The sequence below is a fragment of the Chelmon rostratus genome, chromosome 4 (genome assembly GCF_017976325.1).
Source record: "Chelmon rostratus isolate fCheRos1 chromosome 4, fCheRos1.pri, whole genome shotgun sequence".
Classification (NCBI taxonomy): Eukaryota; Metazoa; Chordata; class Actinopteri; order Chaetodontiformes; family Chaetodontidae; genus Chelmon; species Chelmon rostratus.
In genome coordinates, this window is record NC_055661.1 from 23,070,447 (window position 1) to 23,093,146 (window position 22,700).

The 22,700-nt window shown below is 40.7% G+C and overlaps 1 protein-coding gene across 1 annotated transcript in view; it reads left to right on the forward strand.

The window, feature by feature from the left end:
* pip5k1ca (phosphatidylinositol-4-phosphate 5-kinase, type I, gamma a) overlaps positions 1 to 22,700 on the forward strand; it is a 48,414-nt gene that overhangs the window by 687 nt on the left and 25,027 nt on the right. Inside the window, exons 2-5 of the mRNA XM_041934674.1 lie at positions 18,372 to 18,403; positions 19,229 to 19,315; positions 19,556 to 19,686; positions 19,815 to 19,932. Coding sequence (XP_041790608.1) covers positions 18,372 to 18,403; positions 19,229 to 19,315; positions 19,556 to 19,686; positions 19,815 to 19,932 — 368 coding nt within the window. The remainder of the gene's footprint in view (positions 1 to 18,371; positions 18,404 to 19,228; positions 19,316 to 19,555; positions 19,687 to 19,814; positions 19,933 to 22,700) is intronic.

Sequence of the window (22,700 nt, forward strand, 5' to 3'; positions counted from 1 at the left end):
ACCACCTTCCCCTCAAGAACATTACTCTTAGCTCCCTCCCCTGCCTTTTCCAGCTTTAGCCTCCAGCAATCATCACCACCTGTCACCCACAGCCTGTAGAAAAAAACATGATTATCACCCATTATGTTTCTGAAGAAACCATAAAAACCTCAGTTTGTCTTAACCATTAGCCACCATCGTGGCATTTACTGGAGCCAGATAATCCAAATTTCTGAAGCAAGGAGGAGGGCTGATGAACAAACCACAGCCACCATGCTACCAGACATTTTAGCTCTGTTTTATTTTAAGAATGTTTATTTTTTAACACTATGACACACATTAGAAATAGACCTTTCCCTCATTTTGACCTGACATAGCATGAAAAGCACAGGTGTTACTAATAGCATTAAAGATGGTTCTGTTGAATTTAAATGTCCCAGTAAGTCATGACAGCGAGGCAGCAAGCCCAATACCAGGACTGTAAAACCGGAGCAGCTCAATGGAACTCAGCCATCCTTCAATTCAGTGTTTAAACCTGTGGTTTACTACTATGACGTGGCAAAATGTCTTCTGTGAAAAAGGCCTATTAGCAATTGAGGCCATAATGTATTGTGAAAACCAATTATTAGAGCTCAAGTGGTATAAGTCAGTAAGGCTGAATTCAGCAGATATTTGTCACGTGTCAGTACTGTGTTTGTGTGTGTTTGTGTGCCGGCTGGCAAGTAACATGAAATTTCAGTACTGAAATGCCGTTACTTACGGTATATTGACAAAAATTTGGTATTGATGATCAAAATGCTTATTTATGTTAAGTGTTAAACTAAAAAAATAATAACAGCCAACATTAGCTGATTTTTAAACAACCAAATAGCCACATCAGCCTCAAAAATCCAATATGAATTGGGACAAAAATGACCTTATAATTCAAGAAACAGTTGAAAAGTTTTGTCACCTCAATACAATCAAAGTTTCCTTTCTAATTTGTGAATTTTTACATTCTCACCATTTACAGTTGTGTGCATTGAGTGTTTAACTGCTGCTTCGTCACCGCTGTGCTGTGTGTGTGCGTGTGTGTTTGTGTGTGTGTGTTCGTCTCATAAGGCTGCTATTGCTTTGTGTGTATCAGTGATTAGGGGTAAGGCAGGTATGCTAAATGTAAGTACCCTCCTGTCAGCTGTTGCTTAAGTTGTGGTTAAGAAGATTAATCTTGTTTTCAAAAAAACTGCATATGTGAAAGCAAGCCTCTCAAGTCCTGTAGTTTGATTGTGTTGCCAAAATTAATCTGCAGAACAAGTTTGACTTTCTTCCTTGTGAGAAGTGAAATTAAAGCTTCACGAGTCTGCATCTGCAGAATATGCGAAAACAGGCATTATTTCTATATGAGAGGATCAGGTTTAACTCTAATGTCAGTCAGTACTTTGGGGGTTTGAATCTGTGTTTATCACATACAGTTACTGAGCTGTATGCAATTTGCAAGAGTGGCCTATCATGTTGAGTTATTCAGTTCTTAGTTTGGAAATAAACATGCCTTTGGTTTTGCATGCATTTAAAACACTTTTTAAGCTACAAGCGCTGTCTTGGGCATTATGATAAAGGACTGCATCATCAACATAGAGATGGTTTCTACTATATTATAAATGACAGTCTTAATGTGATATAGTCAAGTGATGGCTACTAAATGGATGTGGGTATGGCTGTAAATACATGTATGGGTGCCTGTAGCTAAATGTTGGGCTCTTGAGCCAGTCGTGCTGCATTCACTGCTCATGTTTTGCTGTACATCACAGGTTGGGGATTTTCATTGTCCCTGGTGAGGAAAGTGCTGACTTTGACAAGAGCTCGGTACCTCTGCACGGAACAAGCTCATGAATCAAAGGGCTGTCTGGTGAGGGTTACTCGTCGAGCGCAGCTCTATCAGAGGGGGAACATGGACATGGGGTGCCTTTGGCTTCAGATGCTCTTTTCTAGCATGCTTGCCTGCACTAGTTTCATGCACCCAGGGTGTTTTCGCAAGCGTGTGCTTGCTCAGTCAGTGCACCTTCACATGCGAACACAGACCTTGCTGGAGAGAGACTGAGAGCTTGCTTGTGCACATGAACAGTGTTAATCAGATCCATTATTGAGTACGCCTCTACCCTGTCAAATGCATTCAGGTTGACAGTTTACAGGCAGTTGGCATTCACCGATCTAAAAGCAACAGAGGACAGTCTTCACAGTATGATGTGATTTTTAGTGATTACATTGGAAAGGGAAGAGGACTGAAAGAAGACACTGCTGATTGCTTAAGCTTCTTGTTTTTACATGTATAACCCTGTTACCTCATTTAACAGCAGCTTTATTCTTTGAACTGGCGAATGCTGTCGTGTGAGCTGGTTTTAAATATTACTGAGCCAAGGCACATTTCAGATATGCTCATCATCCATGCAGCACTGCCCTGATATGCTATTAGGACAGCATTTTATGAGTGCTAAAGAAATCCCATTAAAGAAAAAAGCCATTGATACCTTGCAATAAATTGTCCAGTGAAAGAAAATAGGAATTCTTTTGCTTCTAAAGCTACTCGTGATTACGTCAGGTAAAATATAAATCACCCATTTTCTAATTCGAACTATTCTATACAGCTATTTGATATTCACAATTTAATCCATTATTCTCTATAGATGTAGCTCCAGTATTCCTGTGCTTTATTAGAGTAAATAAACAAGCTACTGCTGTACGTCTGTGTGATTTCACTCATTAATAACAGTAAGTAGCATTTTTCATGAGTAAAATCCCGACGAAAGCTGCCAAGGCTGTTTCTGTAACATGTGAGAGCTTAGGTACAGATAAATGCAAAATACAAGAATTATTATTTGTGCAGGTTAAAATGTATCACCGAAGTGATATAAAGTCTGTTGCTATCATAGTTTCTAGCACTGTTTAAAGGAAATTGGCCTTACACTGTGCTGTGCTATGGCAGGTAGTTGTGTGTGTCTCCTCCTCTAATACAAATCTTTTGAAGGTTAAGCTAGTTTCTCTGATAAGCTGTGCAGCAGGGTGGAGTAGGTGTTGCTCACACTGGGACTCTCATGCAACATCTGTCAGTGACAGGTCTTAAAGGCGAAGTCCATAGAAGGCTATTCAGCTAAAATGTGTTCAACCTAACCCAGGGATTGCGTTCATTTCTCTGGCATTGTGAGATTGGCACTGTTCGATGGTAATGAATGGAAGTGTCATCTGAAAAGGTGTGTGCTTCATTCTCATTGGCTCCTGGAGTTGGTGGATGTTCACATAGCATGTCAAAGCGAGAGCTGAGTTAACATCAGATCTTGCGTATGTGTAATTGTAGGCTGCGCTGTTCAGCTCAGCTGCTCTGAATGTGCGAATACAACATTGTGTGGGTTTCACAGCTGGCTGTTAAATAGCTGTCTGAGCATTTAGTCCCTTTCAAAGCGCCTCATCCTCAGGCACTCATAATTTGTCCCTATAGTCGCCTGCCAGCACGACAGCATTGATCTCACTTATCTTCTCCCCGCACTCGTACTCAACGCCTCTCACCTTCAGCCTTGGCTCTAGTCTCCTCCCCTCCCCTCTCCTCTCCTTGCTACAACTCATCTACCTCCTCCTCTCTGAGAGATTCCCTTGGCACAGCCACTTATTTGTCACTGTCCATCATTCCACCACCCTCTGTGTTTTTCACTGTTCTCCGCTTCCGGCGAGGCCTGTCAGAATTGCTGACGGAAGCACAAAAGGTGGTTGCCTTCTGTGGAATTTATCATCTGTTTGCATCCTCCTTCTTCGTTCTGCAAGGTCTCCTTCTCCCTCTGTGGCTGTCCGTTCCAGTATCAGTTTCTACCCCGGTGGCCAAATCGCAGGGCTTGTATTGGATTTGGACCCTCTGCCGGGTTATTTGATGTCATATTATTCAACGCAAACGGTGACGCAGTTCAGCTACGTCTTTCGTGCTGCTGATTTTCTCTGCAAGTGGGGGATGTGTGCTACAGTAGCTATTTTAAACAGACACCACAGTGAGGCAGGAGCGTTGTGTTTGCTGCTGTCTGTCCTTGTGCTTGGCTAGGGTTTTTCATTTTCTGAGTGATAGCTGAAGGGAAGATGAGTGAGGGAGCGAGTAAATACAGGAAGTGGAGACATAAACATGGAGGAGAGATATATAAAGAATTCTAGGCTGCATTTCCTTCTGTTGTGGCCACTTTGCAGCTGTAAAAGGCTATATGTGCCACTGGATGAGTCTCTGCCTCAGTTTTACACTGCAATGTCATACTTCCCTGGCTTCCCTCAGAGGGGGAAGAAAGGCAAAGACCTGCTGTTTTCAATTAAGAGAGTTACTGTGCCCACTGTGCAGGCTATTATTATTTCATAATCAGCACCTGGAGCATTAGCGTACTTAGACAGGAGTGTGAAGCTGTCAAAGTTATCTGAACCACCCTCATGGAGTTATTGTTCTCAACCAAGAAAGCATTCAAGTGGTGCCTGCTTTGCTTGGGGCTTCATTAATGGTGTCTGTGTTGGTTTCAGCCACACTTCCCTTCACACTCCAAAAACATGCATTTTAGGTGAAGTGGAAACTCTAAATTTGGCCGCAGTTGTGAATGTTATTTCTATGTGTGTCAGCCCTGCGATAGACTAGTGACCTGTACAGTGTGTACCCTGCGTCTCGCTTAAGTAAGCCTCAGATAAGCTTTTTAAAAAATGGATTAAAATGATTAATTGCCATTAACCAATGACTATTTTTCTTCTTCTTTTGTTTTCCAGTGGTTAAAGCTTGATTCCTCCTCATCTATTTAAAAATCACAGTAGTTTTAGACTAAAACAGTGAATCTGTCGGTTATTTATGACAGAATTGAGTCTACTGGAAGTGAGTAGCAAGCAAAGCCTTGAAAAGTGGAAGAGCGAGATGCTGCAGGGTTTATGTAAGTTTAATGGGCTGTGAGCAGTGAGAAAATTTATTCATTCATTAAACAATGTGGGCCTAGTTGGCAAATTCAGTCTTTCTGACCCTGGTCTCTGCAAAACTCTACTCAAACCCTATCTGATGGTGAATTTGGAGTTAACTGAAATAATCATGGCTTCCAGTGTCTATCACTTTATGTCATAGTGTGGCCTGGAACAGGTTTCTGTTTGGGATTGGGGGAGATTTACTACGTTTTTTGCGTCTGACAATGGACAATCTGAGGAAAACATGTACAATACGTTGGATACAAAATTGCCTCTTTGTTATATGCTTATTACAAGGGTATTGTAAACACAAAGTGACAGAATGGTCTGCTTTAAGTCTGTAATTCTGCCCCCCAGTATCTTCTAGTATGTGATGTTAAAGTTATAAGGTTGTGTTGAGCCCAAAATCCCAGTATGTGATTCTTTTCTTGCACTGCAGGGAAAAATGCTTTCATCACTCCTCTTCAGGCTCTCTCCACCGATGGCATTTGTGTTGCCTTGATGTTTTAACATCCTGAGGGCAGCTTGGAGGAGTGGATTCATTTTCTATACAGGTTTAAGCTAGATCAGCAACTGTTGCCTGTCTGATTTGCTGCATTGTATTTTACAAAAGGCCAAGGCTGCGGTCTGTCTGTCAGTTTGTCTTAGGGCACTCATCTGGGCCTACAGCAGCTGTAGGAACAACTTTTGTTTGAAACTAGAGGCTGTGCAGCCTCACACTGAGAGTATGAGATAGAGGCAGCTTGGTGTTGGTAGAATGGGATGTGATCTACTACACCTTGCTGAGTAACCAACCGTATACCTGAGGCTGCTACACAACAGTGGTGCCAGATCACATGCAGTCTATGTATTCATTTAGATGGCAGCCTGCAGAGATGGTCTGTGTGGTGTGTCTAAGTTTAGCATGTCTATGGGGCATGCTGGAATAAATGCAATGCCGCTGAGCATTTGGATGAAGCCAGTGGACGACAGTTAGCCCTGTTAAGACTGAAGTACATGGTTAAGTTGAAGCAATTTAAGTCAACATTGCTGCTTTCATAGTGATTGACTGACAACAACCAGTCATTAGCCCCACAGCTTCATGACATATAATGAAACACAAAAAACATCACACACACAAAAAAGTGAAAAAAAGCACTGTTCCAGCTTTGCACTGAGCCACAGCCAAAATAAGTTGTGACAGGAGCAACAAAAGAATGGGAAAGTTGTGGAATAAACAGGTTGATTGGTAACAGGTGATAAAAGGCTCAGCCGTTCACAAGCAAGGATAGGGTGGAGGTTCACCACTTTGTGAACACATGATTGTATAAAGGATGTTACTACATGGGCTTCATAAAACCGTTGTTGTTAAATACAGTTTGTTTTCAAATTATTGCATTCTGTTTACATTTTGCACAGCGTCCCAACTTTTGTTGAATCAGGATTGACATCTGCAGGTGTCTGTGTGGGTTTTTTCTGTACAGCTATGAGCAGCGTTTACCTATGCCGTTGTGTTCCTTCTGTAGTTAGCAGATTACCCTCTACTGAGTCACCAGTAGCAGATGCTGCTCTCAGCAATAACAGCAGCACACAGGAGTCAGGCTGATCACCACCCTGTTTATTTGTATTATCCACTCTACTCCCACGACTCCCTCCCTGCCCAGTCTCCTCTCCTCTCCAGTCCGTAAAAGGACCTTTTTCTCCCGGCTGAAGGCCTTGACTGCATTTAGAGGATCAGCAAGGACCGCTAAGCTCGGTTCTGATCTGGGAGCTCAGTAATGAAAAACATACTGAAATTGCATAAGAGTTTGGGCTCTCATGTGTGTCGGTGTGTGTGTCATTTTGCCAGGAGGACTGAGCTGTTTTTAGCTTTGCCCACAGAACAGGGTGCTGCTACTCAGCCCTGTCAGTCTCTTCAGGAGCAGCAAGAGCTCCCTGAGAGAGTATAGGACACACTCACTCTTAACATATCAATCCAACAGTATTAATACAACATTCCCACCAGCCTGCACCCAGGAGAAAATATTGACTCACATTGTGAATATAGAAATTTAGTTTACTACAAATCACTACATGTGTATTGGTACCAACTCAGTCTACATGTTAATGTTCACTGTGGGCAGACACCAGATTCCCACAAACACACAGGAAGATCTCTTCACAGCTGACAGTCAAGAGTTGCTGTTTTATTGACTTGTGGGGGATGTACGCATTGGTGTGTTTGTGTGTGTGTGTCCCCATAGTGTGTGTAAAAGCCAGCTACTATCACTGTGGCATTCTTAATATTCTGTCAGGACTTGGCTGAGCAGCGAGACTCCTCTTCAATAAAGACACCTCTTTCTGCATCTCCTCACGTTAAATTTCCATTTCAAAGTCCACTGAGCTTTCAGGCCTCTCCAAGGAAAAATTACACTTTCATACCCACCTGTTCCATCAGTCCAATCCCCAGTGTGAAATGAAGATGTAACTGTCGCAGGCTCTCCTCAAGCGCGGTGAGATTTAGACATGAGTCATTGGCTGCTGTGAGGAACTGCCGAGCCGGTCGTTTGAGCCACTTCTCATTAGATCTGCAACTAAAGATAATTTTCATTGTCAATTAATCTGCTGATTATTAATTGATTATCATTTAGTCTAGAAAATGTCAAAAATGTGTGAAAAATGCTCATCTTAATTTCCCAGAGCCCAAAGTGACGCCTTCAGATCGATTAATTTCCTCTATTTTTATTTATGTTTGAAGAAATAGATTATTTTTTAAAGCTGTTGCATTTTCCCTAATGTTGAAACACAGCAGAGACAGAAAGCAACCAGAAAAACAGACAGACGGTCTCTTGACTTCCACCTGTCCTTGTGTTGGTGCTGTCTTATCCTGATAATCCAGACGGCTAGTCTAGTAGCCTGGAGAGAATGGGATTGGGATTAGGGATAGTAAAGTAATAGTGACCGTGGTTTAGCAGGCTTTGCTTTTAGGACCCTGTCTGCCTGTGTCACAGTGGATGAACCACAATCAAGCCCGGCCAGTTGGACATGTGGGTAGTGTGTCTGTGTGTCATCTCTCCATCTTTAAAACCGGTGCAAGGCTGGAGTTGGTCTGTTTTGGAATATAGTATTGTTTTACAGCTCTGCGATCATTTGTTGCCTTTTATAAAAAAAATCACTTGTAGTTATCTGTTTTGATATGCTTTATATTCCTTGAAAAGGCAGCGGAAATCAATGTTGTTACTGGAATTTTTGGCTATTGTTCAACTTGTGTACAATGGCAGATGAGCATATAAACTAACTTATCACATTATTTTTCTGTATTTTTCTCTATTGTCAGCTCTGTTACAGTCTTTTGCAATAATAATTAGCAGCTAATGAATACACCATTTTTATTAGTCACACTTTAAGTGATTAATAATTCAGTAGTGACTCAGAGTGGTGAATTGCCAGTTATCAGAACAGCATTTTGTTACTCTCCTGTCAATTGACTAATTGAATAATCAACCTGTCTCTTAACGTGAATTAAAATAACATACACTATTTTACGCAAAATGACCAAAATTCTCAGGATCCAGCTTCTCGGTTGTGAAGATTAGCTGCTTTTCTCTGTGTTCTGTGATAGTAAACTGGTGTCTTTGGGTTTTGTACAACAAACCAATGTTTTGCATCAAGCAATTTGTCTGCATGCAGACTGTGTTGTGCATTGCTCATCATCCAACTCCAAGCTAAATGTCTGAGGGGGATGTTTTCTGAGCCAGCAGAAGGCAAGAAGCTTTTTATTAAGCCTGCTCGCCTGATGCCATTGATCATAATGGTTGACTTGGCATAGTGAAAAGCTGTCCTCTCCAGCCCCACTTCCTCTACACATTCACTGTATTATACAAAGTGTATGATATGCACTGACAGCAGAGGACGGAGCAGCTTTTTCCTGCTCTGAGCGCACCGCTTTGTTCGGTAAATCAGAGGAGTGCTGAGGGGAAGAGTATTTTAGGGAGAAGGTTGTGGATGTGTGCCGGCAAGTCGAGATGACTTATTTAGACCTGGGTTCATCCACACTGTACCCTGTAAGTAACTGGCATTACTGTGCGAGTGTGTGTGTGTGCGTGTGTGTATGCATGTGTGTGTTTACATGCAGAAGCTGTACGGATAAGCTGTAAGGATATTATTCTGCTAGAGTGCCGTAATTGCGAGGAACGTTTAAAGCCTCTTTGGAAAGCTTAGTGTTAGGAAGTTGATGACTCCTTAATTATTAGTGTCGCCATTCAAATAGCTCTCTACCAATCGAGGAGGAATGGTCAATCAAGAGGAATTATTGATATATTTAGATTCACACACAGGTAGCTACATCTACACATGAGGAAAAAAAGGGTTACAGAGTATGATTAGCACCTGTGTGTTTGTGCCTGCTAACATCATGTCCTAGTTACAGAAACACAGGGAAGCTCTTTTGCTGGCTGGGTTGGGCAGGATTACTCTGAAAGAAACCAGGATACTGTGACATGTAAACACATTATCCAGGTTTTTGATTGCTGTTTGCCATCTGGGCAGGTGTGCCTTTGACTTGAATCCTATTGGTGTTGGTCAGGAAAGCAAAATCTGATTTGAAAGGAATAGTTTGACAAGACGCTTGTGGTGCTGGTTGGCACGTTTTGTTACTTCAGACAGAGCCAGACTGGCTGTTTTCCCCCTGCTTCCAGTCTTTATGCTAAGCTAAGCTAATCATCCCTTGGCTTTAGCTTCATATTAACTATAGAGACATTAAAGTGATATTGATCTTCTTATTTAACTCTTGCCAAGAAAGCAATTAAGCCCCAATCACAAAATGTTGATGTATTCTTTCAAACAATACACTGTAAATATTAAATATTGAACTGAGAGTATCACATGTTGCTTTTCCATTACTCATGATAAGATAAGACAATTATTACGTGTCTGAAAATAATGCCTACACTGAGAGCAGAGAGTTATCAGAAGCATGCAAATCATTATATGTGTGTACCAAGTAAACATCATATCCCGAAGACTGATTCGTTAGCTTTAGTGTGCATCCAAATGAAATCAATTAGGCCTCTTTACTACCTCCACCTTTCCATTCTGGGCCGTGGCCAGAGACGGAGGACATGGAAAAATACACAGCCTGCTGGCTACTGAGATCAAGGGCTCAAAGGTGGAATAGCCTGATGACCCTGACTCAGGATCAGTTTGCCTTGCCTCAGTCTAAACAGCAGCCATCACTGTTGCATAACTTGTGCGTGAAGTGAACTAGGCTGAGGTTAACTGCAAAGTAGCATATTCTAAAAAAAGGAGGACCCCGAGGCAGCTCTGTCTGTCTAAACTGCAGCAGAATCCTGGACAAAAAACAACAAACGATTCTCTGACACACTCATCTCATCCTCACGCTGTTGTCAGAGATAATATTACAACCCCACAGCATTGTTTGTATCGCGTAGGCTGCCTTGTTGATTTTCTTCATCTTTAAGATTTGCCAGCTTTATGGATTTCTGCTTTCTGTGGGTCAGGTCAGACACACTTTGACACAATAAGCAAAAGCTGCTTTGTTATGGCATGAAAAATTAAAACCCAATCGATAGCTGGAGCGCCGTCACTTAGCCTCTGCAAAGATAACAATCATCTCAAAGACTGCCTCTTACTTAGCTCATCCTAGGGGAGTCCCAGTATTGATCCCATCTGGGTCAGACACTGTTGTAAATGCTGCCTGCATAGTATGAAGTTAACAGTTAGGTCACACACCCAAGTTATTGCGTGTCCATTTTGTCGCTGAGATGCACTAAGCCATCATATAGATCATATAGATTTAGTTCTGGAAAGTTCCAAAAAATGTCATCCTTCATATGAGCCTGCTTCAGTTTTTGTAATTAGTGAGTTGAGTTAATAGTTGTGCTCTGTATGTATCTGTATCAATCAGTTGTGTAACATCACCTGTGTAGCTGTGCTAATGCCCTATTTAGCAGCAGCATGAAAGGACATGTGGAAGGCAGCATCTGTCTGTTGATTCCAGGCACATGTGCGTTAGTCATAAAGATGCTGGTTGACCTCAATTGGGGCACCATGGAAACGAGGGAGAGTTTGTGTGTGCATAAACATGAAGCTAGGGCTGATACTGTAGTTTTTGTTTCCTGCCCAAATCCAGGACATACAACATAATAGAGGTTATTATTACAGCTCAGTGTCACAGACCAAAGGTGTTAATAAAGAGTGTGGAGAGCAAAAGGCGATGGCCGGCACACATTTGAGTGTTTTTTCACAATTTTAATGAACTGCATAGGAACTCTGCATTTAGATGTTACGTATTACTGACTTTAAAAGACTGTAGTAATCCTCTGTGTAACCCTGACTCAAGCAGGTGTGACCAATCCACATGTACTCATAACAAGCAAGAAGTCAGGCATTGGAAAAGATAGGCTGTGCATCCTTGCAACATTATTCAAACCCACATAACTTTAACAGTAATTCTAGTTGAGATCCTAGATGTCTGTTTCTAAGGCTCAAGGCTCAATTTGGGAAAATGCGTCTGAAATGATGCACAAGACATGTTGAATATTTCTATTTGATGGAGGGTATTTGAATAATCTTGGGTTTGAATATTTCACTCAGTGCAAACAGTGTAAATTTTTTAAACTACTTAGAAGTAAGTAGAAGTAAAAGAAAGGAAAAGAGTCACTCTCATTAATTACATGATGAAGATGCAACATTATAAATCTTCTAAATGTGAAAATAGCCTTAAAAATGTTGGTGCATGAATGTGAATGCACTTATACCTAACTGGGGATGTGCACTTAGGGCCACATGTTTTCTTTCCACATTGAAGACTGATCCCAAACAGCTCCAACCAATGAGGTATACAGCTCCATTGTTTAGAGTCATGAGAATGTTGAAATGCTTAGTGGATCCTATGTAGCATCTTTAAAGAACAGGAAACATTGCATCACCAGCAGGCCAGTGTTTTGCACCTACCTTTTTAATTTTGTTGGTAGTATTTAAAACAAAAGTATTTGTTAGTTTTAATATGTTTATGAAATTGTCTGCGATTTTTAATGTCACGCGTTAACGCTACAGAGTAAATTTTTTGGCTGGTGATGCTCTGTTAAGCAAATATACCTGGTCTGGCATAATTCTGTGGTTTAGCGGCAGCGTGTGTGAATGGTCTACTGAGAATTGGCAACAACAAGGGATTAAGCTCTGACAGTGGCCTCACATGAACGCATGAAATGTTGGCTGAACACGTGATCATATATCCTGAGTCAAACACAGCCTTTGTGTGTAAAAAATGATATAAATAAGTCTGTATCTCACTTCAGTTCCCATGGCTATCAGCAGCTGGTAATGGACCAATCTTTCAAGGGTTGTCAGAGTGGGCCATTAAACCAGCACATTGCAGTCCGGCTAGGCAACAGCCTCAGCTAGAAGCTGTTTCGTTAGGTGAGTCTGTTTGTTGTTCCATCCCCTGCAGAACTCTACAGACTGCTGCTGCAGCATGATGGTGGAGTAGGACCTATTTTATCTCGTGTCCTCATTCTGTAGCCTCTTTACATCATCAAGGATGGAATCACTTGGGTTCCTGTTAGAGGTAAATGGAGGGATGTTAACACTGATAACATGTTATCATGCCAGACTCCTTAGCTCCTGGGTAGAGGCATACTCTATTTCTGTAGATGGTTTTTGCACAATTTTTACAGGAAAGTCATCATGAAATATGGTCAAAAGAACCTCCTTTAAAAGTGTTAATTGCCTAAAATCACATTAGATTAATTTGTTAATGGGTAGTGTGTAAGGTGATTTCTGTATTTACCCATTTTACTCTGTTATACTTAGTAGATTTCTGTGACTCTAGTACCATTCATTCCCTTATTAGGCCAGTACTCAAATGTTGATCTTTATGCTTTATGAAAGCCCCCGTCTCTGTCCTGTCATAACTATTTCCTCAGTGTTTTTTCTATACGCTGTAATATAATCTCATCACCTTTATGTCTCTTCATTTCTGTTATGTTAGCACTCTAACAACAGGGCGTCATGTTTTTGTCACTCAAAATTGGTTGCTTGTGATTATAATATAATTACATTCAGTCTGGCATAAACAAAAATTAAGTGACGGAAATTTAAATGAAGTTCTGCGTGGCTTTTACTCAAACTGTCATACCTCGCTTCTCTTTCAAGAACCATCTCTGTTGCCTCATCATTTACTTTCTTTATAGTAATGGTGTTCATGTATGTTTTACTTACCGCTTGAGGACAGGGATAATTGAGGAATATTGCAATATATTACATGAATCCACAACCTTGAATCATGATTATGGATTGGATATTCAGATATTAGGTAGATTTCTTTGGTTTACAGGTGTTCAGCATGCAAAAAGCCTTATACGTATGTACTTCGTCAAGCTGCAGATTAATGCTCTGTCTGAAAAATATCTCTATATTCTATCTATACTCCGCTGTATAAGTCTGCAGTATATTTTTTCATATAAAGGCCAAATAAGTACTGCTCTCTGCTCTATATTGATTTCAAAAACAGCAAAATGTTATTAGAGATATTAGGAGACATGATATAAGCACCATTATCATGATGTTTAAGGGTATTAGTAATTGTATTGTTAGTTGTATTAATACATTGGAATGGAAGCATAGTGTTTTTGTAGCACCTGACTGTACTGTGTGGGTCCAAATCGGTCTCTTTCTGGTTAAACTGTCACGGTGGTGGTTCACTCGGAGTCGAGCAGGGTGAGATAAAGCACATGCTTGGACACACACAGCCTGACTCAGGCTGACTTCACTGCACACAAACTGTGCCTTAAAATCTGTAGTCTCAGCTAGCAGTCACACACTCACACATACCTACGCATGCATACACACTCTGAGGCCAGTCTTAACAGGTGCAGGCATGTGGAAAAGAAGAGATACGGCTGCAGTAAGACACATGACATACAGACAGAAAAATATATTTACACACAGGGAACAGGTATTTGGAAATGACAGAATGTGAACTAACCACACCAATCACATGCATTCATACGCTTAGACCTACAGACAGAAATATATAGTGCAGCGTGGTAAAAAGCAGAAGAGTGACCTCTTTAATTATCTGCATTGCAAACATTCCTTCACCAGCAGCTTTTTTTTCCCCTCAAATTTTATTCCCTGGATGTTCCAGCTTGCAGGGAGCGTTGCCGGGATTGCATTGGCACACTTTGGCTTGCTCCCAGTGTGAATGTGTGTGTGACAGAGGGAGCGAGATAGAGAGACAGAGCGGGAGGAGGGATGGCAAATAGGCTATTTTGTGGCTCAGTCACATGGACATCCACGAGAGGCAGGCAGGCAGACAGGCGCACAGAGAGTAGAGAAGGCTGGCTATCAATTCAGCTGCAATCACAGAGCCAAGCTGTGAAGATGCTATCCCACTCTTGACTGACACTGGGTTATATAGGTTAGCTGTTAGTGTCTCAGCTGGTGAGGCAGACTGATTAATTTTATACTGGTTAGAGGTTGTAGCCAGAAAGTCACATTTCATCTCCTGGCATCCTTATTTGTCCTATATTGATCAATAATAATGCATGATCAAAATTATCCTGAACAGCCTGAAAATTTGGCAGCAAATTAGGAAGAACTGTAGATTTCCAAACACCATCATGCATGCCCCAGTTCACCGTAACCATGACTTTCTTCCATCTCTCTCTGATGCAGCTTTTGGCATTTGGAGGCAAAAAGGCATTGTCACTATAAAAGATCTATATATTAATAAACAGTTTATGACCTTCTCCCAACTAAAAGAAAAGTTTTCTATTCCATCAACACATTTCTTTAGGTATTTACAAATTAGGAATTATGTCCGTCAGAATATATCTGACTTCGAACATATCCCTGAAGAAAACAAATGTCATACACTTTTGCTGGGCCGACCTGATGCCAAAAACCTGGTTTCTGATTTTGTTAAGATAATGTCTGAACAGGTTAATTTTGACACAGAATCTATTAAAACAGCTTGGGAGGAGGAACTGGGAATACAGATTGATGATATTGTTTGGGGGGAGGGCCTCAGCAGAATCAGATCATGCTCTGTTAATGTTAGACACCAGCTAATCCAATTTAAGGTATTACACAGGCTTCACTATTCAAAAACTAAGTTACACAGAATTTATCCTTCCATCTCTCCTTTATGTGATCGATGTAAGTCTGCTGAGGGCTCTCTTGCCCATCTGTTTTGGACTTGTCCAAACCTGTATAATTTTTGGAGTGAAATATTCAAATGGTTTTCTGAAATGTATAATAGTGAATTTAAGCCTGATCGCAACATTGCACTGTTTGGATATTCTCTGTCCCTGTTGACTCAAAGCCACTCTGTGCAAAATACTCTCATGTATGGAGTGATAATTGCTAAGAGATTGATCTTAAGGATGTGGAAATCAGAAACTGTGCCCACTTTTAAGGATTGGCTGACAGAACTGACAGGTGTGCTACACCTAGAGAGACTCAGATATGGCTTGCAAAATAGACTGAAGGCATTTTATAAGATTTGGCAGCCTTTTCTAGATCATCTTGCGCAACACGATGGAGACTGACCAGCACTCAAGCCTAATGTGCCACTCACCTTGATTGTATACATCCATGCAGGGACTTGTAGTAGTGATGCACAACAATATTGTCATATTAATTTACATGTACACCCAGCTTTGTCCTTGTTGTTTTTGTTTGTTTTTTTTGTTTTGTTTATATGTATGGTGTGATTTCCTTTTTGCAAAACTGAATAAATATATAAGTGAAAAAAAAAAAAATAATGCATGATGTGATACGTTAGGGGCTCACTTGTTAAACCATCTTGGCAAAACACTCTTTTCATTGCAGGTGTTTTGACATATCATAGCACAAGAATCACAGATGTAACTAATAACACTAATATTCATAACTAATAACGCTGATTTTTTGCTGTACATTGTGTAGCTCTATCAGTTCCAGGGTCCTGGTGCTGTGCATGCTCGCTCACCAGCATGGTTTACTTTAATGATGATTGAATGAAGCTGTAATTAATGTTAATAGGTTCACCTGCAGTTTTCGTAACCAACAAAACAGAATGTCTATGTGAAAAAGGAGTGTAGCAGAATCAGACAATATGCAATAATTTCACTGCAGACACTTTGATATGTCAAAGCAGAAAAGGCACCGGTGTATTTGATAACATTAGTAATGGCTGCATTCCACTCAGGTGAGGTCCTGGTGTAGTGCATGCTGGTTCACTGGAACGGGGGCTATCGCTGATGTTATGAATGGATGATTGAACCTGTACTTTCTCTGCTATAAGAAGTCAAAATGTTTGCAATGAAAAGATGAATTGTGGCTGCAGAAACCTGCTCTTACTTTGTTCTGTTTTTTTCCCTAACAATATATATATAATAATAACATTGTTAATAAAACTGTAATAATTAACACTAACACCAATCAGAAGCAGCAAAACTCCCATTTTGAACCAACCAAAGCCAATTGATTGTGTGCCAAAACATTCATTCTTACAACATTACAGTATGTGCCAAAATTTTTGTCTCTGGCAGATGAGCTGTGAGTAATTGTTCAAAACGCTCGGCCAGCGGTAATATATATTTTTAATGAAATAATGAAAATAATTCACTATATATCTGTTAACATAGTAATTTAGTAGTTTGAGTATTTAAAATTAGATTTTTGTGAAAAACGCCTGTTATGTACGTTTGAGTCTAATGCATGTGCAGCAGTGAGCACAAATCTGTACATCCAAAACAAAACTATTGCAGTGTCATAAAATAGTCTATCTGTTTGATCTTACCCTGCCAGGTACCGTGAAATGAAGTCAAGTGGAATGTAGTTGCATAAATAAAATGTGTGTCCTGTCCAGTCAGACTGTGTTGCGGCTGTTGTAATCATATCTGCAGTTTCTCTATAAATTCCGCCAACTGGGCGGCTGAGTGTGATATTGGTCATGATGATTATGATGTACCGAGATGCAATCAATCAGCCTCACTCTTGTGCTGTCTGAAGCCCTGTCTCATCCCATCTCTCTGCATCTTTCCTCTCTTTCATTAGCTCATTTTGTGTTCTCTCTTTCCTGCCCATCTGAGCCTTCTCTTCATTATTATGCTGAATGTTATACATCTATAATTATGCATCTATTTCAGGCCTCCCCAGCAAAAACAGACCTCTGATTGTTTTTTTCTACTGACTACATCCTGTTATAAGACTAAAAATGATCACAACATAGCAGGATGTAAGACTGCAGTGCTTCTGAGACTTGTCAGATTACGATATGTACAGTAATGTGTGCCGTTTGCATTTCTTCCTTGTTGAAGCATATGTCAGCCTAGATAATATTAGCCTTGTAAAGGCTACTAAAGAGTGCGAGTGTCTGCAGGGCGGTTCTTTCCCTGCTAGTTTAAATGGAGAAAAAAGCATCCTGTGACCAATTTGAGTAAAAGGGTGATTAACGCATTTGTATTTATTTATGTTTATGTATGTTTAACCCTTTACACATGACCTAGAATATGACTTTGATTGGATTTTACTTTTGATCACTAGTGGATAGTGATGATCCTCTGTTTTTGGGCTTGTACTAGCCAGGTATTTATACTCTCAATTAGTTCAACAAGTTAAAACAAGACAAGGCTGTAAATTACTCTGTAACATTAGCATGTTAACATGCTCACAATGACAGTGGCAACATGCTGCTGTTTTGCAGGTACACTGTTTGGTTTGCATCACCTTAGTTTAACATGTTAGCTTGTCGACATATGCTAATTAGCACCAGACAAGGTACAAGTGACAGTAAAGGGAATATCATTAATATTTTGCAGGTCTGTCGTCATAAACCAAAGCACTGGACACTTTGAAATCAAGACCCGATTGTGGCACTAGATGAAACGTTCAGGATTTACTGAAGATAATAGAATTCATCCTGAGAGGGACGTAAATGTGTGTACCAGATTTTAAGGCATCCATCCAATGGTTGATGAGACATTTCACTCGAAACCACAAATGTGAACCTCGTGGTGGCACTTGAGAAAACGTCAGTAAAGTTCATCCTCTGGGAACCATGAATGTCTGTACAAAAGTTCATGGCAAGCCATAAAATAAATTTGTGGCGGACTGGCCGACCTGACAGACAGACAGCCATTGCCATTTGCTAGATTTATGCTGCTAGCATGGCTAAAAATGCATTTAATCTCTCTCTCTCTCACACACACACACACACTCTCACACACACACACCAGTATGAAGGGCTTTAAAAAGGACTTGATTCCCCTGTAGCTGACGTTTCTGTTTTCTACAGTTCCTCTAGCTGACAGGCCCCTACTTGTGTTTGACACTGTTGTTACATAATGTTGGACTGCTGTGTCCCCCCTTTGGGATTCATCATTGTCACAGAGAGCACTAATGATGCTGAGTAATGGAGCCTTTCCATCTCAGTGTGACTAACATGGTCATCTCTGTCTGTCCTTTCTTTCTCTCTCTCTCTCTCTCAGATGCTGCTGCTAAGAAGGCCTTCATCACAGAGGTGAGCTGCCATCTGTCCCTGTGATCATCTGCTCTGCCACGCTTCTCTTTTTAGTTCATTTTGATCCTCTATATCAATAGCAGCTAGTTCTTTCGTTTTAGCACTAATGAAACCACTCCAAAGGTTTGATCTGAGGATGTTGGATAATTAATATTTGGCTCAGTTAATATTTGCTGTACTTCATTTTCCTCTCTTGGTGCATGTAGACTACAGAGTTCCAGAGAGTGTAGTCAAACACCTTATTTAAATATCACTTTAGTATTCTTCGTCCTGCTAGACGACTTGGCTCACATTCTTTTAATCCTCCTAATTTGGTAAATCCTATCCATCTGGCACTGCCGCCACTGTACTGTACCTTAAAGCCAACATTTAGAAGTACAGAGTAATTTGTTTAATTTGAGTGTGCTGAGAACATCGAATTCTTCCTAAAAGCTCAATGAACATTACAACAGCACCAGAAATGTTTATGTTGGATGTCCGCATTTGAGATATAAAATATCTGCTGCAGTGTCTACCATTAAAATAGTTTCTGAATCAGATTCAGTTGCCATCAGACCCCATGCTATGCATAGTTTGAGTAAGATTGGTTAAGGAGTTCCACTAATTAAAGATCCTTAGAACAGATGCACCAAAGTTTGCATTTTGCTTCAAAATGAACACCTGGTCTCAGTGAAAGTCAGTTCATAACATCAAAGCTTGAAATCTGCTCTCATGTATTAATACTGCCGCTCTCCTGTCTTTAATATGTAAATAATCAATGTTAATGAACAGGTGCAAACCTTTCTGTCTGCATAATACAAGTCTCTCTCTCTCTTTTTTCATCAGATGCCCTCATCCTCAGGCCAGCCTGGTCAGGGAAAGAAGATTGGCCACAGAGGGGTGGATGCATCAGGGGAAACTACTTATAAGAAGGTACTGTAGACATCACATATTGTGGCTATCGTGTATGTTCTGGCTCTGTATGTTCTGCATGTCAAGATGTGGGACTCCATTTTGCACAAAAAAATGAACACATCCTGGATTTTTTTGCATAAATGCTAATGATTTTATCCAATTCAGAACTGGACTGTTAATTGACTGTGAGGGTTAAAGACGGGGCAAGTATTTCTCTCACCACATCCCCCTCTGCCTCCCTCACCCGTCTCTCCACAGACCACATCCTCAGCCTTGAAAGGTGCCATCCAGCTGGGCATCGGTTACACAGTGGGCAACCTGAGCTCCAAGCCTGAGAGGGATGTGTTGATGCAGGACTTCTACGTGGTGGAGAGCATCTTTTTCCCCAGGTCTCTACTACAACCAAACATATGAAAAAACGTACTGTTTACAGGCAGTGTAATTCCAGAGCTCATATGGATAATGTGATTCAAATGTATGTTGCTGTCTCCTGATCTTATATTTTTCTGTACTTCAGTGAAGGCAGCAACCTCACTCCAGCCCACCATTTCCCGGACTTCCGCTTTAAAACATACGCTCCCGTGGCCTTCCGCTACTTCAGAGAACTGTTTGGCATCAGGCCGGATGACTACCTGGTAAGATTTTTACTTGCTCATAGCTCTATCATCTGTGCCCCCAATTTAATTAGAAGATGAGAACTATTTGGTACAAAGTGAAAGAAGAAAGGGAGGCAAGACCAGGAAATGACAGTGAAACACACAGTTAATAAACAGAAAGATGTGAAGACAGGAAATAAAAACTGAATTAACAAAGATGAAAACTGCATTTGAGAAGCAGGGAGCTGAGGAGAAGCAATGTAATGGCACAAGAGGAGGAGAGAGGATGGATGAAGAGAGGGGAGGAAGGTCTGCAGCTTGTCACAGCTCATCAGTGTGGAGGAGCTGGAGGCTGCATGATTCACCGCTCTGCCCGGAGCAGTCTAGCAGAATATACATACACTGCTTAGTCAGTGTTTCTGCATGTTCCATGTGCACGTAATCTTTGATGCATCGGCACTCGAGCCACGTGGAAACACCACATCCTGCCTTGTTTCTGCCATCGCTTCTGAGCCAGCCTGTGGTCACTCCTCACCATATGGCCACACGTACTGTAAGTCATCTGGGGACAAGCTCACAATCAGAAACTAAAGATGGAGTTCATGCACTTTAGTCTTTCTCCCCTCATCCTGCTAAGTGTTAAGTGTTAAGGCAGAAATACAATCCTTAAGTTTTAGACAACGGATGAGTATGCCTTTAGAGGAGTTTTCCATAGTGGTCTTAATGAGGTGTTTGGGAGGAGCATCTGTATAAGAGCTTGGTACTATGTTCTCATTTATTCATTCATGTCTGGCATATTTGCCATGTACACTTTTGAGTGGGAAACAAAACATCTACAGCTAGAGTAACAAGACCAGTCATGGCCCTGTAAGAGCTGTCACATAAACAGCACAAATGCAACCAACAAAATGCAAATGTGAGAATATACGTGCATTAAATGCTTTTGTAAATAGAAAATATAAAAATAATTTAACATAATTATCTTTATGTCACAATAACTACTTTTGTTGGCCCATATATTGTCCCAGCAATAATTGGGATAAATGATATTGTCATTTTAAGTCTAACCCCTCTAAAACATTGATAATGGCATAATAATGCATGTACACCCTGTCAAAGAGCGATTAACTTTTAATTCTTAAGAATATTCAGACTTTGGAATTGGTATGGGGAAGAAAACATTTAAAATAGCCAAGTGAAAAAAAAAAACATTAATAAAACCACACAACCACAACAAATGTGCAGTGATGGATTATTCCAGAGAAGTGGAGCTTGATGGGCACCAAACGAGAGAATGTAAAGCATGGGATGGAGTATACATATGGAAAAAAAGGGCTGGAGATATATGAGGGAGCCAGACCATTTAAAGCCGTTACAGGTAAGAAGGAAGACTTTGAGCTGGTAGCCAATGCAGAGACATCAGTACTGTATATGATCCAACTTGGCAGCCGTGTACTGGACCAATTGGAAACCTTCTGTTGCTGTTTTAGGTAGGCCAGAGACAAGAATATTACAGTAGTGTTGTCTAGCTGTTATGAAGGCATGTACAAGGATTTCAGTGTATTTGTGATAAAATAGGGGTGTATTTGGGCTATTTTGCCAAGGTGGACGAAGGCAGTTTGTGTTATATATTTGAAGTGTGGCTCAAATGTAAGAGACGGATCAAATACTATTCCCAGATTCTTAACTGTATGGGTTTAAGAAATAAAATTAAAAATTTCAGTGGTGAACATATTCATTCCTTACATTAGCCAGCCCAACTGTATCATATTTACAGGTGTGTAATCTACAAAAATAAGTTCCTCTCTGTTAAATGAGCCCTCTTGGTGTAAAGATAACCTCCTTTCACATGCCTCTGTGTGCATGTTACCATTTCCAGTCAGCCATACCATTTGAACATTTTTTCACTCACCCGTTCAGCTGTGTTTTGATTTAAAAAAAGGTATGAAATGAAATGTCAGGCTCTTCCGAGAGGGATGCTTGAAAAGTGAGCTATTAGCAGGAGATAGATGGGGTCAGCTTCATCTTTTTAAAAAATGATGTCTGTCATTACTCGCTTTTAAGCAGCCGCGCGAGAGAGAGAGAGAACGAGCTAATAAGCTGAGCTAATCATCACATCAGCAGGAGTCTGATGTGTGTATTAACAAAGCTAGAATTTGAAAGCGTCATTATGGCCCATCTAAATGAGTCTATTCTATACGTGCTGTACTTCTTCCTCGCTCTTTGTTTCTCTCTCACCCACTGTCTTTATCTGCTTGATACCATAATTTCTCCAAACCATAATGCGTGTTTACGTGTGTTTCTGTGTGCGTCTACATAATGCGTGTGCTTGTCTGCATTGGATTTATTGTATTGATCTATTCATTGTGCATATGTGTCTCAACATGCTGCTGTTTGTGTTTGATCACTAATGTTTTGAAAGGAGCTCATTGTCAGCACTGCAGGCGACTCCCGTTTCACATATTTTGATCCATGGAGGCTGTAGTCAGATCATCATGCTTCATTAAAGGGGAACTCCACTGCTTGAGGCTTGCGGCTGGAGGGTACATTAGCCGCTACGAGCATAACACCTGAATTACTGTAATGATCTGTCAGTGGTTTGAGTTGCATTGTGGATAATGTGGGCACCAGGTTTTAGCGAAGAAGAATATATCTGTTTCTGCTGCATTGAGTTCCTCTAATGTGGATTTATGGGAGAAGCTTTATCAAGGAGATGAAAAGTTACTAGTTATTGTTGCAATTATTTGGTCTCCCGTACTCTGTTGCTGGCTATATTTACATTGACAGCAATAACGTAAAATGTTTTT